General features: G+C 43.7%; 1 protein-coding gene across 1 annotated transcript in view; it reads left to right on the top strand.

Moving 5' to 3' along the window:
* Positions 1 to 18,765, top strand: part of XYLT1 (xylosyltransferase 1) — a 165,073-nt gene that overhangs the window by 105,378 nt on the left and 40,930 nt on the right. Inside the window, exons 4-5 of the mRNA XM_081169484.1 lie at positions 12,249 to 12,421; positions 14,820 to 15,022. Coding sequence (XP_081025610.1) covers positions 12,249 to 12,421; positions 14,820 to 15,022 — 376 coding nt within the window. The remainder of the gene's footprint in view (positions 1 to 12,248; positions 12,422 to 14,819; positions 15,023 to 18,765) is intronic.

Raw genomic sequence — 18,765 nt, forward strand, 5'->3', positions numbered from 1 at the left:
TCCTTCAATTGATATCCACGGCGTGTGTCGTGGGTTGCGTTGCTGTTGTTTTTTGGAACTGCAAAAAGAAACCCGCAAAAAAAACCCTCTAATCAATGTTAAAATAGCTGAAATGCTGTTAATAAGCACAACAGCAGCAGCAACAACAACAACAGAGTGTGGTTGGTGCAAACAGTCCAAGCAGGATGGTGCAATTTAGTAGATTTGGGGGGGATTAAAATTGCACTGAGACCATCCTTTTCACCAGTGGGAAGCAAAGCAAAGCCGATTGACAGCCTTGCTAGGGAGAGAAACGACTCTTGCTTATTCATGAGTGTCAGGGCTGGAGTCCTAAACAGGTCAGTGAGGAAGGATGCAGATCTCTGTTGTCAGCGAAGCGAAAAATGTATTCAAGGAAATGAACATACAATGCGGCGTAGTGGTCTCAGAAACCCTTCCCAGTAGGTCTTGCTCCTGTGGAGCAGTTGCCAGTACTGAAGGTCCCTGCCTTCCACCTTTTCTAAGGCTCCCATCTAAGAAGGCAAGAGTCCTGAGCCCTCTTTGAGTGAGCTCCCGATTCTTCCTTTGAAGTAAAATCTCCTGGTGCCAGGTGATTGACTGGTGAGAAGCCCCACCCACCTAGCAAAGGTGACCTAAGGAGGGTGGGCCTATTCTGCATCCATCCCAATGTCCAGATCCAGTTCCCCATCCCTAGACGACACTGGTAACTGGGTGAACTAATGGGGGATAGGGCTATCAATGGTTACTGGCCACAACTGCTGTGTTCCACCTCTCCTGTTGGGGGCAGTATACCTTTGAATGCCAATTACGTGGAATCACAAGTGGGTGGGAGTGGTCTTGCACTCAGCTCTTGCTTTGGGGATTCCAATTGCGGCCTCTGGTTGGCCACTCTGAGAACAGGATGCAGGTCTGGATGGGCCTTTGGCCTGATCCTGCAGGGTTCATCTTAAGCTGCTAATGCTCTGAACTCAGTAAACAACAGCTTCCTATCTTTGCCATGTTTGCCTTTGGATCTGCTGCCCCCTGCAAGAAAGTGAAGATTCTGCTCTGTCCTGTTTCACTGTCCTAAAGAGAAGGAGGGGAAGTTACGTTATCGATCAACCAGGCTTTTAATATGCCCGAAATAGAGCAAAATGAGAGATGGAATCAATAAAGATTATTTCCCTGAGTCTAATTTGAGCTTTTTGCCTTGATAAATCCTCCCCCCCCCTCCTTTCTCTCACTTCTTTTTTTGGTGACATCCATGGTGTTTGTTATATTACATCAATATTGTTGCCTTTTCGGTTAATTTATTTCATCTGTGACGCTTTAGAGGCCGTGGTTAACTGCCCGCAGTTACCTGCGCTTTGAAGGATTAGAACCTAAAAATGGATTATGTGAGATCAAAGCAGAGGAGAAGAGATTTGAATCAGGCTGCCTGAGCATCCATTCCTGCGAGGGTTGGCATAGTTTTGTTCCTTCTATCTGGAAGGGCGAGGAAATCCGTGCAGAGTTTAGGAAAGACAACTCGATCCAACCAGGGCATGGGAAGCCTTATACGGAGTGAGGCTTTGTCTACACTGGCTGGCAGTGTCTCTGTAGGGATACAGAAAGCAGTCCCTCCCAGCCCTAACTGGGGATCAAACCAGGGACCTTCTGCACACAAAGTGGATTCTCTCTCCCAACGAGCTGTGGCCCTTGCTCAATGCTTGCATCAGTACCTCAGAAGAAAGAACCAGAGTGTCCCCAGATCTCCTTGTACATCTCTGAACTCATACCTGCCAATGCTTATCTGTTACATGTGCTAACAGAAGTACTCATTTAGAGATCTTTACCGAAAATCAATTGTGCCCCACCAACACTTTAAAAAAGAATAAAGATGAACAGCATTGCGGTTACCTTAGAAATCTTGCCTTGCTTATTACTGCAGGGGAAATAACCAGTAAATGCCGATATTACCTTAGCTAGTGCAATGGAATTAGCAAGAAGCATGTGGTATAAAAACGTTTATTTGAGCAAAATGGCCAACAGAAAGTGAAAATTGCTTTGCAGCTTGAAACACCAGCGCAGAGATGTGAAATAGTAAAATGATAAAGGTGATTACAACTTATACAGGCTACCATTCCCCCTGGGGCCATAAACTTAAACTGCTTCTGGTATAAATCTATAATATATAGGCAGGGGGATGCCTTATATAGACTTATTCAGGTGTTTCCCCCACCACCACCCATTTAAACTGGGCAAATTGTTTTAATGATTGTTGCTGTTATGTATACAGTGTGTTACAAGCTATTGTGAAAGACCCTAGATGATACAGAAATCGAAATAATTCAGAATTATGGGATATTGAGGCCTTAGCTCAGGATAGGTTGCTATAAGAAGGCCTCCAAATAATTAGCGGTAGAGCAAAGATACAGAACCTGTGGCCCTCCAGATGTTGCTGGACTACAGCTCCCATCATCCCAGACCATTGGCCGTGCTAACTGGGGCTGATGGGAATTGGAGTCCAAAAGCATCTGGAAGGTCAAAAATACCTCCCTCTTCCCCTAGTGGAGGCTGGTCCACTGCTGACCTCTCTATATAACCAGTCAGGTGGTGGCTCTGTGTCATGGACTGGCTGGATGCAAGGAGAGATGGGAAACACCAGTTGGGGAACCTCCAAGGGAACCCGGCTCTGAGCCAGAGGACTGGTGGTGGAACAACGATGAGCGGTCAGAGAGAGAAGAGGGAACCGACTTGAGTGGAGGTGGTGTTGGAAGTTGGAGAGGCAACAGGGTTTAGTGAGCAGGACAGGGCTGTGGCAGAGAGCAGTCCAGAAGCAGAGGCAGAAGCTGAGGTGGGTCAAGAGGCAGAGATGAGGCAAGCTGCTGAAGAAGCCTCTTACTTCAACCAGCTTTCCTCCCAGAAGAAGCATGAAGAGGGCGGAACAAAGAGAGACAAGACAAATGAGAGTGAGGCTGATGGGGAAGGAAGCAAGGGAGGAGGAGACTTAAGGAGCAGTGGGAAGGTGGGGATCTTCAGTCCTCACAACTGCCTCATCAGGGCAAGACCTATTGGGAAGAGTACCAATGGGTGCTAGCCACCACTACCTGGAAGGGGTGGTGGGAAAAAGCCAACGTAACCAGCCCTTCCCAAGAGATTGCGTCATTTATAGACATATTCTCAGCAGAGCTGGAGCTTTTCGTAGCCAAGGAGCCCTCGCAGGGCGGGCAGTACATCGAAAAAGCACCTCTCTGCATCCACCAAATAGATGATCCTTGTATAACCATTTAGTATTCACTGTGATCGTGTTGATTATGATGAACTAATTAGCTGTTAAGTGATGTGATAGGTATTTTTAATAGGGAATTCATTCTAATTCCACAGTAATGAATGTACTGTTACTTTTAAGTGCTATTTGTTTATGCATATGAGTCGATGGAGGAGAGGGGGGGAAACACTGCGGGCTCATATGCTCCAACAAAGCAAGGAAATAATTGTGATTTGTCTCCGAGGGATGATAGCATCTTCATAATTAGAAATGTCAAAAAAGCAAGTTTGCTGTTAAGATTATTGGTCTGGCAAGATAGCTATCCTTGTAAATTAGATTCCGTATCGCTGTATCTCGCTTGTACATGTCGCGTACCAGCGTCCTGGTTATTAGGCGCTGATTTGTAAAACACAAAAATGATTTCAGCAATTGCTTATGACTATGAAATCCTAAATGAAGAGAATTATATTTTGTTTTGAGGTTTTGGGGTTTTTTTATTTAAAAATGCATAAACAGTTACTTTGCCGGTGCATTCTGGTTCCATATAGAATGCAGTTTGCATATGACTGAATAGTAGCTAGGAGAATATTCAAATAACAAAAATGACTGGCATGCTGATCAGACTCCGTATACTTGTGAAATGCAGGTTGAAGAGGTTAGTTTAGAGACCATAGAATCATCGAATTGTAGTGTTGAAAAGGACCCTAAGGGTCATCATACCTAACCATTGGCCATCCTGTCTGGGGTGATGGGAACTGGGGTCCAAAATAACTGGAAGGTACAACATTAGCTATCCTTTGATTTAGACCAGGGGTCAGCAAACTTTTTCAGCAAGGGGCCGGTATACTGTCCCTCAGATCTTTTGGGGGGCCAGACTATATTTTGAAAAAATATATAAACGAATTCCTATGCCCCACAAATAACCCAGAGGTGCATTTTAAATAAAAGCACACATTCTACTCATGTAAAAACACGCTGATTCTCGGACCGTCCCTGGGCCAGATTTAGAAGGCGACTGGGCTGGATCCGGCCCCCAGGCTTTAGTTTGCCTACCCATGTTTTAGACTTTCTCCATGCCCCCCAGATCGTGTAGATTAAGAAAATCAGAGATTCACAAATTGGGCTAGCCACATCACCCTCCACATTAGTTGACTGGATTTCTGCCGTTTCCCTTTTTTTGCTGCAGAGAATCAGACAAAGTGAATAACCAGACAGGCTGAACAGATGCTGCCACATTTGGACCAATTGCATTTCCAGGCCCAATTCAAAGTGCTGGTGTTACCCTTTATTGCTGTAACCAATGGAAGTTGATAAGCATTTCATGTGTCGTATCCAATGCTGGTCCTCCTCAAAAGTAGTCCCATTGAAATTAATGTTTTTAGGCCTTTCCAATCTGTTTAATGGGTCAACCTTGAATAGGCCTTGAATAGGCCTTGAATACAACCCTATCAATCACAATTTGTAGCAAACGTAGATTTTATAAAGGAGTGTGAAAACTTTAAGGGAAGGGCAGAGGTGATGTTTATAAGGAATATTGTCTTTTCCAGATATTCTGCTTTGATTAGCAGATATCTTGTCTCTTATCCATGACTCTAGAAGATGCTTTAAAATCATGCTTTGAGGGTGAGGGGAGCAAGGATCCTGGAAGAAAAAGAAAACCACAGCATAAAAAAGACATAAGTACTGGTAGTGCAGTGGCAGAAGAAATCATCTAGAAATCCCCCAGAGGCAGAATATCGGCTAGTCTGAAAAAAGATTCAGCCCAAGAGGTGAAAACAGTGATTGAAAGCAAGTGAGTGGGAGGGTGTGATAATGGTAAGATGGCTTCTGCAATTGTTGCTCAAGCTGAGTAGCTATTTTGTCGCCTGTGTTGTACTGTTGAAATCAATTATGCTAATTGTGTGAATAAGTGCTATTAAAAATAACAAAGGGTTGCAGAATTTAGCCCTACCCTGTGGTTCCAGTAATGCAGCTATAATGATCATTTATTGGCACACTCTAAATAAATAGTGTGTGGATCTGCAAAAGGAATGGCGTTCTGCTATGCCTGCTACCCATTTATCTTCGATAAGTGATGTACACAATGCAGCTGCGTAATGTGTCAGTAGGCAGAAACATTCTAGTATGCATTATATGTTAGAGCATAGGAAGCTTGCCTTTAGACCAGGTCAGACCCTTGGTCCATCTAGCTCAGTGTTGTCCACACTGGCTGGCAGAAGCTCTTTGGGGTTTCAGACTGGGGGCATTCCCAGCCCTACCTGGAGATGGCGGGCATTGAACCTGAGACCTTCTGCACTCCCTTCTGGAGTCTTTGAACGTAAAGGATAGAATGTTGTCCTGAATAGGCAGGTCTGGTCCCACTTCTGACACCCTGTTGCCTAATTCAGGCTCCATGCAGGTGTGGGTAATGTAGCAAGCATGTCAACAGGGGTTTATAGCACTCCCTGGCAGGGTCCTAAAAAAAACCCCACAGGCCTGTTGCAGCACTTCTGCTAATCCAAGGGGAAGGAGATGGACAGAACCAACTAGGTTGTACAGTGGTACCTCTGGAGCCCCGTTCCGGAGCCCCGTTCGCATCCTGAAGTGAACGCAACCTGCGTCTGCGTGGGTCGCGATTCGCTGCTTCTGCGCATGCATGTGATGTAATTTTGAGCATCTGCGCATGCGCAAGCGGCGAGACCCGGAAGTAATTCGTTCCATTACTTCCGGGTCACTGCGGAGCGTAACCTGAAAATGCTCAACCTGAAGCATATTTAACTCAAGGTATGACTGTACTTTATGGGACAGCACATAGCTAAGCCGCTTGCCTCCTGATTGCAACGCAAAGCTCACCAACTTCTATTTTGATGTCTTAACTTTCGGCACAAATATCAAAGGAGCTCAAGGTGGCATTCATGGTTCTCCCCTTCCTCATTTAATTCCCTCAACAACCCTGTGGGGTAGGTTAGGCTAAGAGGCAATGACTGGCTCAAGGTCACCCAGTGAGCTTCGTAGCTGAGTGGGGATTTGAACCTGGTCTCCCAGGTCTGAGTCTAACACTCTAACCACTGCACCACGCTGGTTGAAAACATTCCAAATTATAGTACATAGCAGTTTATGGAAGGCCACCGAGGCCTTTAGAAAAGGCAGGAATCATAGAATTGTAGATTTGGAAGGGCCCATGAGGATCATCTAGTACAGGCATGTCCAACCAGTAGATCGTGATCTCAACAACTCTGAGCAATCCACCCACCCCACACACGCTCCTCTTCCCTCCAATGATAATGGGTAGATCACTGCCAGTTTTTTATACTGGGAGTAGATCACAGTCTCTTGGGAGTTGGACGTGCCTGATCTAGTCCAATCCCCTGCAATGCAATAATATTTTGCCCAACATCGGGCTCGAACCCACAGCCCTGAGATTAAGAGCTTCATGGTCTACTGACTGAGCTAATAGGGAGTACAGATCTTTTCTTACTCAACCAAGCACATGCTGCTATCATTGTATGTGGCGCAAGTAAATGCTGCATAGGGGGTTATTGATCATTTAAATGTCATCCCCAAACGTACACCTCAGCTTCTAAATATTAATAAATAAAAAACTATTAAGAGTAATTGCCATCCTGCTGATTCTCAACAACCAATTGTTTTAGCTCTATTATTATCTGCCTGTTCTTTAAACAATTTAGAAAGAAAAATGCAATTTTATATCGATCTTTTTTTCTTGTTCCATTAAAAGGAATTGATTGGCTTCCCTTGTATAGCATCAAGCTGAAATTAACCTGACATTCACTGCTTGAGAAAAGAAGGCATCTTTTGAAGAGGTTGGGGCCCCCATAGTGGTGTTGCTGGGTGAGAGATTCGGGAACATGCTTTTGTGCACTGCAGGAAACTTTCAGGCTGATCCCAAGACTCACTGCGCTGGGAAATGAAATGCTAAGAATAAGCCCTATCGAACACTCTCCTAGCGTAATCTCACCCAGACATGATGACATGCAAATGCTGCCTCTAGGGGTGGGAGAACCCCTCAATTTTGGTTTCTCTCCATTTCTTATTTTTCCCCCAACCTTAAAGTTCTCCACATTTCCACATCAGTTTGTGATTTAAAAGAAAAGCCTCATGAAAATTCATCAACTTTGTAGTGTGACTGTCTCCTGATGTACACATGACTTTATGTGTACAAAGCAATCTCCTCTAATCTAAAAAATCTTTGCGTGTTATTTTCACTAAAATATGCATTTATTGAGCACATTTTGTACCCTTTCCTGGCTGGTGAACTGCATTGCAAACTTCAGAGGTGGGTGTGCCTTCTGAAGGATGGGTGTATTTTGACTCTGGTATTGTAGATGTGCTTTCACACACAAACGTTCTCCTCCATCCCTAGTTATTGTTGCGATGTTGTTGCCCGTAAACACTCAGAAGCCAAATCATAGGATCTGGGTGCCAGATTTGACCACTCCAGTGGCATTTTGGTCACTGAAAGTTTATGATCAAACAGCCACTTCTTGTAATGTAGTCAAGTTTCTTTTTGGTTCGTTTGGCTTGGTGGTTTTCTACTTGTTTCTGCCAAGCTATGCCCACTTGCAACACACTCTGACTTCAGCTGATCGCTGCTGCTTTGCCTACGCAGGTAGATTTCAAATGGGTCACCTGGTGTCATTGCAAACATCAGGTGATGGAGAGGTGGGAAGCCTTGCCCAACAGGGAATGGGGGAAGATAAGGATCAGGCCCACAAACAGAATCCAGGATAATTCTCATTGGGAATATTGTACACAGGGAGGGGAGGTTGAACTCTCCCCCCCCATGCTAAGAAAGGGGAGTTCTCATTGGCTTCAACTTCTTTTTTAAAATGCTAGCGTGATTCCAAACGGCATGCTCAATGTCACATGGAATCACTCATTTTTAGGACTCATTCAGATCTAGCACTAAACAAGTGGGTCTGGGCAATAAACGATGGTTTGTTAAAACAAAGAGAGCTCCATAAACCATCATTTAGCACCATATCCAGACAAGGTCTTAACACTGGCCAGCGTATATTATATTTTAGTAGCATGATAAAACCCCTTTTCGGAAACCATCTTTCTGAGAATGGTTCATCCTCCTCCATTCCATGAATATTTTCTAATGTTTCCTAAGCTAAAATGCCTCATATGAAAGAACAGAAATTACAGGGGTCTCTGATGTCCTGCTTTAAAAGATATTGGTTTCTCATTGAAAAAAACTGTTACTCCAAAAAACAAACACCCAACCCATCAAGGATGGGAAACCTGTACCTCTCCAGATGTTGGGCTTCATCAGCCCCAGCCAGCATGTGTCAGGGGTGATGTGAGTTGGAGTCCAGCCACATCTGGAGGACCAGAGGATCTCCATCCCTTATACATCAGGCCCCACTGTGGGATCTCACTTAAATCTAGAGTTCAGTGAGTCTTAACCGAGCAGGCTGGTATCATGCACGCTAAAGTGAAATACGTTGATCTCTTCCTAATGTAGGGGAACAACCATAGCTCAGTGGCAGAGCGCACACTTTCTGTGCACTATTCTGTTCAGTCACCAATATCTCCAATCAAAATGGTGCTCCTCAAACATTTTGAAGTGGGAACCACCTATAGGCTTAATTAATCTTCTGAACTTTGTTTTTCCTGTTTATAACAGAAAACACAGAATTATTACATTAGATTACTAGCACAAGACAATTTTATGTTTTATTTTATAAAATAAAATAAAAAATGTCCAGTAGCACCTTAGAGACCAACTAAGTTTGTTCTGGGTATAAGCTTTCGTGTGCATGCACTGAAACAGAAGTCACCAGACCCTTATATATAGTGGGAGGGTGGGGTGGTGTTTTTCTCAGAAGGGTAGTAGGAGATGAGTGATTGACTCAATGGGTATGGTAAACCTGTTGATGACTGTTAATGACTATAATTAGTCCTACAGGGAAAAGCAAGGGATAGTACAGTGGTATCTCAGGTTACATACACTTCAGGTTACAGATTCCGCTAACCCAGAAATAGTGCTTCAGGTTAAGAACTTTGCTTCACGGTAAGAACAGAAATCGTGCTCTGGTGGCACAGTGGCAGCAGGAGGCCCCATTAGCTAAAGTGGTGCTTCAGGTTAAGAACAGTTTCAGGTTAAGAACGGATCTCCGGAACAAATTAAGTACTTAACCTGAGGTACCACTGTATGCAGATGACCAAAAATAGCTTTAGCATATGTAATGAGACAAGAATCCAATATCTCTATTCAGACCAGGTTTCTCCATAGTTTTCAGTTTAATAATAAGTTACTAAACTTTAGCATGCACACAAAAGCTTATACCCAGAACAAACTTAGTTGGTCTCTAAGGTGCTACTGAACATTTTTAATTTTTTTAAAATTTATTTCTACTGCATCAGACCAACACGGCTACCTACCTGAATTTATAGTTTGTTTTTTCATTAATAATGTCTCTCTGTGTGTTTGTACGTACATACATATTGTATCTGTTTACACGTTTTATATTTATTGTGCCTACTTAATACATTTACTTTGTACAAAGATACAGTTCAAGGCTGCATTCACATGGAAATTTATTCCCGTTTCTTGATGTTTCCCTTATTACAATATGAACTTTCCCATGACCTAAAATCCACTTCCATAAATAGAACGGAAGATAACACAAGTTTTGCAAATTTCTGTGTTGTTTCCAGAAAAAAAAAAATCATTTGCAAATAGCACAGAAAATGGAGCATTAAACTTGCAGTGCATTCCGTAGTATTTCCAGAAGTAGCTTTTACGTTGTGTGAAAGCTCAAAGTTCATGGCAAAACCCAATCCAAATGAAGAGATTTCCTCCTCTCTTTTGAGATCCTTCTGAGTTCTTTTGCAAGGCAGAGTGGGGTAAGACTATTTTTCCTTCTTAATTCAGAAATACTAAGTTCTGTCATTCTTGTTTTTATTGGTGTTGCCCTTGGGAACAGATTGCTAAGGATGATAAATTGAAGAAATTGAGGCTATATAAATAGAGATTTATTACTTGCCTGTCTAGTTTGTCTGTTTTCTAAAAATGAATCATTTCCCCCCCTCAAAAAATAAATAAAAAATAGGGGATCAAGTAATGATTTCCAAACTCTCCAGTGTGCCCTCAGAAAATGTTTGCTACTGCTTAAGTCTGATTCATCTTTTTCTGGCACTCTAATAAAATTATAATGCTGTGGGTTGCTGTTGTTTTCATCTGTGCATAGAAAATTCCACTCTCAATTTTGGTAGCCCTAATGCTGGAATAATTTGGTTTGAGGATCACCTCTGAAAAATTCAAGGCTAAATGGGGGTGGGGGGGGGGAGAGAAAGGAAACAAATATATGTATTTGAAAAGAGATCACCAGGCCCTTGAAAAATACAGAGCCACAACTATTTTGCAGATCACTTTAAATCACTCCTCCCCTGAGCTGGATGACAGCGGAGGAGAAAAATTGAACCAAATCCTTATTTTGTGCATATCAGGAAAGCTCTGGGATTTTGGTGCAAAAGCAGCAACCGTTTGCAACAGCTGAGAGAGTGGCGAATTTGTGAGAGAGAAGTAGTGATATCTTTGCTTTCCTAAGCCTAATTTTAGACTCGCCCAACCATGTGCGCACACCTCGTCAGCTCCCTAGCCAGCTAGCAACATAAAGCTTCACATTCCGTTAGGTATGGCATGGAGTTTGCCATCTAGCCTAATGGATCTTGCTCGCCCGTAACGGCCGCCCTGCTAAGCATTCAGTAACTGACAGTGTCCTCTCAGAAATTGGAATACTTGTGAACATTCCGTGACATTTCTGTTACATGACCTCAGCTGAGGTCTTCATGGGAGTCCTCCCCCCGCCCCATTTTCTTACTTCCCATTTAAAGGCAGCATGAGAGGGAGTAGCAGGGGATCAAAGAACCTTCCTAGCAGTGTTCAAAATTCTTCCTGATGTATGATCGGAATCTCCTTTCTTGTAACTTGAATCCATCGGTTCGAGTCCTACCCTCCAGATCAGAAGAAAGCAAGCTTGCTCTGTCCTCCATGTGACACACCTTTAGATATTTCAGTGTGCCTCTTGTGACTCCTCACAGTCTCCTCCAATCCAGGCTGAACATACCCAGCTCCCTCAACCATTCCTCATAAGGCTTGTTTTCCAGACCCTTGGTCTGCACACGTTCCAGCCAGATGCCTCTGCTGTTAGATTCCAGCTCCTGTTTTTCTTTATTTTAATAAATGTATATACAGTGGTACCTCGGGATGCGAATGGGATCCGTTCCAGAGCCCCATTCGCATACTGAATGGAACGTAAGATGCGACGGCCTGTCTGCGGGTCGCGTTTTGCCGCTTCTGTGCATGCGCGTGATGGCATTTTGAGCATCTGCGCATGCACGAGCGGCGAAACCCAGAAGTAACGCACTCCATTACTTCCGGGTTGCCGCAGATCGCAACCCGAAAGTGCTCAACCTGAAGCACATTCAACCTGAGGTATGCCTGTAATGCTGAATGCCACAGTTTCTAAGCCAAACACAACAGGGGATGCAGGAGGGACACCACAGCACAAAAGCAGTAGCAATAACTGGGGAAAACTTACTTTAAACGCCTGCCGAAATAAGTTCAAAGCATGGGGAAGTTCAGCAGGGAGGGAGTTTCTGACCTCCACCTTGAGGGAATGCCACACAGTCTTCAATGATAAGTGTGTGGCTCCTAGTGGATAAAGGCCAAAGCATGGGTCCCACAAACAATGACACCCAAAGACCTCAGGCAGGGATAGAAGGCATCAAATGGTCCTCAACATATCCTGCACCCAAGCTGCATTCAATGACAAGGCCCTTTGCAACCAGCCCTCCTGCCAACATAGCCAATAGTCAGTGCTGTTACTCTGGGGAAAGTGAGGCCAGCGTCTTCCCTCCCAAGGCCATGTCTCTCATTGATGATTGCTTAGGCGGAAGGGAGGGGGGAGCTCCGCCTGCTGAAATGTGATCCGAACTCGTCCCCTCAGCCCACCCGCCCTGGTACAGCACTCTGCAGATGCCCTGACTCTGTTTTGTTTCCAAACAGGCAAAGCCAACCACAATGTACAGTGGGATGAGGACTCCGTAGAATACATGCCAGCAAACCCAGTCAGGATCGCATTTGTCTTGGTTGTTCATGGCAGAGCTTCCCGGCAGCTGACGCGCATGTTTAAGGCTATTTACCATAAAGACCATTTTTATTACATTCATGTTGACAAGGTAATATATCACTGGTTATAAATTGCCTGTCTCGCCACCTGTCAATCTGCCCCTCTCCATTGCTTTTGCCCATCTCCCTCCTTTTCCTTCGTCATCTTTACTCTCCATTTTTAATGTCACTTATTGTGTGTGTTTCCCCCATACATCATGGTTTATGTATGTGTATCGCCAGCCTTTCCTCCTTTTCACTGTGTCCATCCATCCCTTTTATGTATCCCATGTCCGTTTCTACCTGTAGTATGTGTACAATGCTAACTGATGAGCTAACTGATGGGAGACTACAACTCCCATCAACCCTCACCACCAACTATGCTGGACGGGGTAGATGGGAGTTGAAGTCCAGGAACATCTGGAGGGCCATGGGTTCATCACCACCCCTGCCATTAAAGGCTCATAATACTAATTGAAAAGAGCTTCAGTTCTCCCCAGACCAGGTGGAAGAGAATTAAAAGAGGGGGTGTTCTTCTTGATGCTTCCACATTAGTTTACAATGAATAAATGGATTTGGTCTGTGATAAGACTTGGAGAAGAAGGTGAAATAAATATTAATGGTGCATCCTTTGCACATCTACTCAGAAGTAAGCCCCATTGAGTTCATTGGGGCTTGCTCCCAGTTGAATGAGAGGGAGGGTGGCGCTGTGGCTTAAACCACAAAGCCTAGGACTTGCTGATCAGAAGGTCGGCGGTTCAAATCCCCTTCAACAGGGTGAGCTCCCGTTGCTTGGTCCCTGCTCCTGCCAACCTAGCAGTTCGAAAGCACATCAAAGTGCAAGTAGATAAATAGGTACCGCTCCTGCGGGAAGGTAAACGGCGTTTCTGTGCGCTGTTCTGGTTCGCCAGAAGCGGCTTAGTCATGCTGGCCACATGACCCGGAAGCTGTGCGCTGGCTCCCTCGGCCAGTAAAGCGAGATGAGCGCCGCAACCCCAGAGTCGGCCACGACTGGACCTAATGGTCAGGGGTCCCTTTACCTTTACCTGAGAGTGAGTCTGGTTCACCACCTACAAAGTGCGGCACTTCCCTGTAAGTTACCCATTGTCTATCCGTATTAAATCTCTTAATTGCAATTGCTTCAATGGGGGAATAATCATAAAGGTGTTTTTCTTTCTAGCAGATTTTATATTTCTCCAAGACTCTATACAAATTCTTCCTGAGAATGTGGTTCATAAAACTCTTATAATTTTTTGCTTTCCCATACCAAAGACATGCATGCCAGCTGAATTTTAAGTCATGGCCTTCCACATCTAAAATGTCTGCATTATCCAATACAATCCATTCCTTTAAGCAACACAAACAAGCTGCCTCATAGTACAATTGCAAGTCTGGCATAGCAAAGCCTCCTTTTTCTTTTGTATATATCAAAATTTTATATTTAATTCTTGGCTTTACCCCCTGCCAGATAAACTTAGGAGGGGAAATCCATTCTTTGAAGCAGCTTGCATTAGTTACCATCAGAATTGATTGGAATAAAATCAGCATCTTAAGAAGTACATTCATTTTAACAACTGAAATTCTACCTAGCAGGGGAAGTTTCATCCTCCCCCAGGTCTCCAAGTCTTTCCCCAATTTAATATAATTGTTTACAGATAAGTTGAGGTTCCTTGCTGTCAGCCGAATTCCCAAATATTTGACTTTTTAACCTATTTTTAAACCAGACCTTTCTAAAATGTTTTTTCAATTGCTCACCCATGTTTTTAACCAACATTTTGGTTGTGTCTGAATTTATTTTAAAACCTGCCACTTCTCCAAACCTTTTAATTTCTTCTAGCACTTTGGGGACGCTCTCTAATGGTTGTTCTAATGTTGACACCACGTCAACAGTAAATGCCCTTAATTTATAGACTCTACATCCCACTTCAATACCTTTAATTTCCCTATTTCTCCTCATGTTCTGAAGCAATATTTCTAACATCTAGATACAAATGGGGACCATTGGTCAGGGGTGATGGAGAGCTGGACTCCCAAAAATATGTGGAAGGCCCCAGATTCCCTGTGCCCATTCTAGGATGAATTGACGATTGCCTTGGACACCCGTCATTCACAAAAGCAAAACTGAATATTGTAAATAGATGGAGTTTCCCAAAATGAAGTCTACCTCAGGCTACAATCCTGTACACACTTGCCTTGGGAAGAGGACTTAACTTGTAAGCAAGCATGTTTGGCATTCTATAGGTTTTTTTTCTTTGCAATGAGTCAGTAAATGCTTTGCCACACGAAATAGAGAATATTTCCACCGAGCCTCTCTCTCTACCTCTTCCAGTTCCGTCTGCATTTAAGGAACATTGGAGGAAGATAATGATGGGGAACATGGCTGTATGGTTCATGCATGTTCAAATGTGTCAGAAGCCTTTTCATTAATTTTTCTCCTCCTTCTTGCTCCCCCACCCTGTCGCCATAAAGCGCTCCAATTACCTGTACCGGCAAGTGCTCCAGTTTGCGAACCAGTATCCAAATGTGAAAGTTACTTCTTGGCGCATGGCAACGATCTGGGGAGGAGCGAGCCTTTTGTCGACCTACTTGCAGAGTATGCAGGATTTAATGGAAATGAAGGACTGGCAGTGGGATTTCTTCATTAACCTAAGTGCTGCGGACTACCCGATCAGGTACAGTGATTCACTCCTTTTGGAACTAGTTATGGTTTCCTTGTTATAAGAATTGCCTTGGCTGGATCTGACTTAGGGTTCTTCTAACCCAGTGGTGTGTTTCCAGCGGTGGACAGCCAAATAGTTTCAACAACCTTCCAAGAAGCAAGGCAGTAGTTCAGGCATGGCCAGCTTAAAGTATCAGCATTGTTATTTCAATATGTATGATGCTTTTCTACCCAGGTATGTCCAAAGTGGCTTACAACACGATAGCAAAAAAAATACATCTCAATGCATCATTACAGTAATAAGCAGTCTAATAGCAACTCATTTCAAAACATAACTTGACAATCCAATTTTCTTTTAAAATCATTTGGATAATAACAACATTGTAACATTTAAAATTCATTATAGAACGGGCAATGATCATTAAAATGAAAATGAATTTATATGTTTCTGTGCTGAAATATAGAAAACTAGAATAAGAAAAGATGTAACTTTTCAGTGCAGACAGGTATTAATGAATGGTATAACCAGGAGCCAGTTCATCAAAAGCACCAAGTTCATGAAATGGCATCCAGATTGCTTATACAAGGGCTGCCAGCCTGGCACCCGTGGGCAGAGAGATGCTTCCCGAAGCCTTCCCTGGTGCCCAAAAAGATTGCCAGCCCCTTCCTCAGAGCCTGCAGCAGATGATCTCTCAATGTTCCACTCACTAAGGCCAAATCTGCACTATACATTTAAAGCAGTGTGATACCACTTTAAACTATTACGGCTTCCCCCAGAGAATTCTTGGAGCCATAGTTCATTAAGGGTGGTGAGAGTTGTTTGAAGACCCCCTGTTTCCCCTTCACCAAGCTACCTTTCCTAGAACTCCCTGGGAAGAAGGATTAACTATTGAACCACTCTGGGTGTGTTTAGTGGGGGAAGGTTGGAGTTTGACCTCCACTTTGCTTGACCTTGCCTTTACCCTCTGCTTTGTGGGACATTACCTTGCTAGGACTTGACCTTTCTTTGACCAAACTTTCCTTGACCTGGTTCTGGAACAGGGCTGGCAGTATGTGGCCGGGTGTCCCCTGACTCTCCGCCTAGTGCAAGTTCCCACTTGAGCTAGAATTCTGTCCTGCAGTTGAGGTCACCGTCTGGGACAAAGCCAAAATGTCCTATAAAAGACCCATAGGTTTGCATCTGTTTTGCATGCAGAGGGCCCCAGATTCAAACCGTGGTAACTCCAGTAGGGCTAGGAGAGACTCCCTCTCTGATACTCTGGAGAGCCCTTACCACTCAGTGCAGAAAATACCGAGCTTTATGGAGCATTGGTCTATGTTCCTAAAAATAAGAGCTAATCAAAAGTGGAACAATTCCGCCTTGGCAGGTTGGGTGCTCTTCTTTGATGAAGATATTTAAACAGATACTGACGGGGTGCTGTAATTGCAAACTCCCTGCATTGCAGATCCATAATAATAATAATAATAATAATAATAATAATAATAATAATAATAATAGAATGCTAGGTGAGGTTGTTTAGAAAACACCTTTATGTACTCCAGATGGGCTTGATAGACTCTTTAACTGCAAACGAGCTGATGGCTGGTCTTTAAGGAAAGGTCAAACCAAATAATATGCAAGTCAGGGGAGTTGTTTTGTGCTGTCATAAGATGCATTTGCTTCGTAGCTGTTATCCAGAGTACAGGCTTCTCTCTGTTCTGGGTAGTGAATTTCCCGGTAAGAAGGAATGTTCTTCTTGTTTGTTTTTAAACTGTACCCAGAGGTGCCCTAAGGTCGGAATCAAGGAGGTTGGTTTGTCCTTTCTGTTCCTGCCTACCCTCAAAGGGAGGAAGGTGGGGAGGCTGGAGGCGGGAGACATTAAATCTGGCAGCTTTGAGAAAAGCCACTTCTTTCACAGTGTCACGGTTGGGCTGTGGGCAGCAGTCTGGGGTGAGCTGGGAATAGGGGTGGAGGGAAAATCCTATTCAGTTTGCATTTAAAGGTGAGCCAACTGAATTTGCACTTTCTGGAACAAATAGGAGAAAAGAAACACAGCCAGCCTTCACAATCTGCACTTCTCTGAATTTTGCAGTGCCAAATAAATGTTTACCAGAATGCATATGCTGGGGTACAGCGTGCATAAAAATGCATCTATTAATGAAAATAACACACACACACACAAATGAATTGCATGGGAGAAAGTTGTTTTGCAATAATGTGTATATTAGGAGAGGTTCGCACTAAAATGCTGATGAATTTTTAAGAGTTGTGGGGGGGGGTTGTGCTTTTTTTTTTTTTACAAAAGCAAACTGGTGTGAAAAACCTAAGACTGAGAAACAATGGGAAACCAAAATGGGCAGATTCACTCACCCTAGTTGGGAGCCGACAGCTGTAGGGCAAGCTGGCAGCCAGATCCAAAGGACAAGTGAGTCAGGATTGATGGTCCACAGAGGCAGGACCACAGAATAACAAAGGATTCAGGAGCACACCTGAGCTCAGGAAGACCATGTTGCTCAAAAAAGAGATGGGAAACCTTTTTCAGACTGAGGGCCACATTCTCTTCTAGGCTACCCTTCAAGGGCCACTTGCCAGTGGTGAGTGGGGCCAGATCCAAACTGGGTGGAGCAATTGTTTTAAATTGCACAGCCTAAATGTCCTGCATCACCCCAGCAATCAGTCAACATTATTTGGCCATTGTGCAAGGATAAGTCATATTTTGACAACAAAGGCACTCTTCTCTGAACACCAGGAGTAATTAAAATGTCTGCCCAAGGAGAGTCCCCACAAAAGCATGATGTTGACCCCCCCCAAAAAAGGGCAGATGAGGCATTGACAACCCGCCTCTCAAAAAACATTGGTTCAAACTTCTTTTCAGAACTTTCTGTCCAGAATTTAAGACCATTGTGTCTAATAGCTGTATTGACTAATCCTCCTGATAACAAGAAAAAAGCAAGACTAAACGATGAGTGTTTATTGTCTCAGTGAAACCACAGTGGACAGATTGCCTGACACCACTCTGTTGACTTGAGTTGTTTGCTAAATGTGATAAGCAAAGCTGTAATTTACATTGAAGCACTGCTGTTCAGCTTTCACACTAGCTTTGCAAAACCTTGAAGGGGAGAAAAGTTATTTTATAAAATGCAGAAATGATTGGATGCCTTGCGGGGAAAGTTCCCTAGTTAACCTAGCTGTCATAAAATAAAATAAAAAATGTAATGGCAATGGGAAATGAATCCAGTTGGCTAGAGATGCACATTTCAAATGCTGCTCTTCCTTGTTTGCAGTATTCAGTGACTGAATGTGCTTTACTGAGTTAAGCTGCAGGCACAAAGCCAATGAGAATCTGCTCTATTCTGCCTTGGTCAGACCCCACCTGGAGTCCTGTGTCCTGGGCAGCACAGTTTATGAAGGATATGGACAAGCTGGAACATGTGCAGAGGAGGGTAACCAAGATGGTCAAGGGTCTGGAAACCAAGCCTTATGAGGAACAATTGAGAGTTTGGTACATTTAGCCTCTAGAAGAGAAGACTGAGAAGTGAAATGATGGCCATCAAATACCTGAAATGATATCTGGATGATGGAGCAAGCTTGTTTTCTGCTGCTCCAGAGGGTAGGACCCAAACCAGTGAATTCAAATGACAAGAAATGAGATTCCGACTAAACGTTAGGAAGATCTTTCTGATGGTAAGAGCTGTTCAGCAGTGGAATAGAGTACTTTGGAGGGTGATGGACTCTTCCTTCATTGAAGGTTTTTAAACAGGTTGAATGGCCATCAG

Source organism: Podarcis bocagei (assembly GCF_964188305.1).
Source record: "Podarcis bocagei genome assembly, chromosome: 14".
NCBI classification, from domain to species: domain Eukaryota; kingdom Metazoa; phylum Chordata; class Lepidosauria; order Squamata; family Lacertidae; genus Podarcis; species Podarcis bocagei.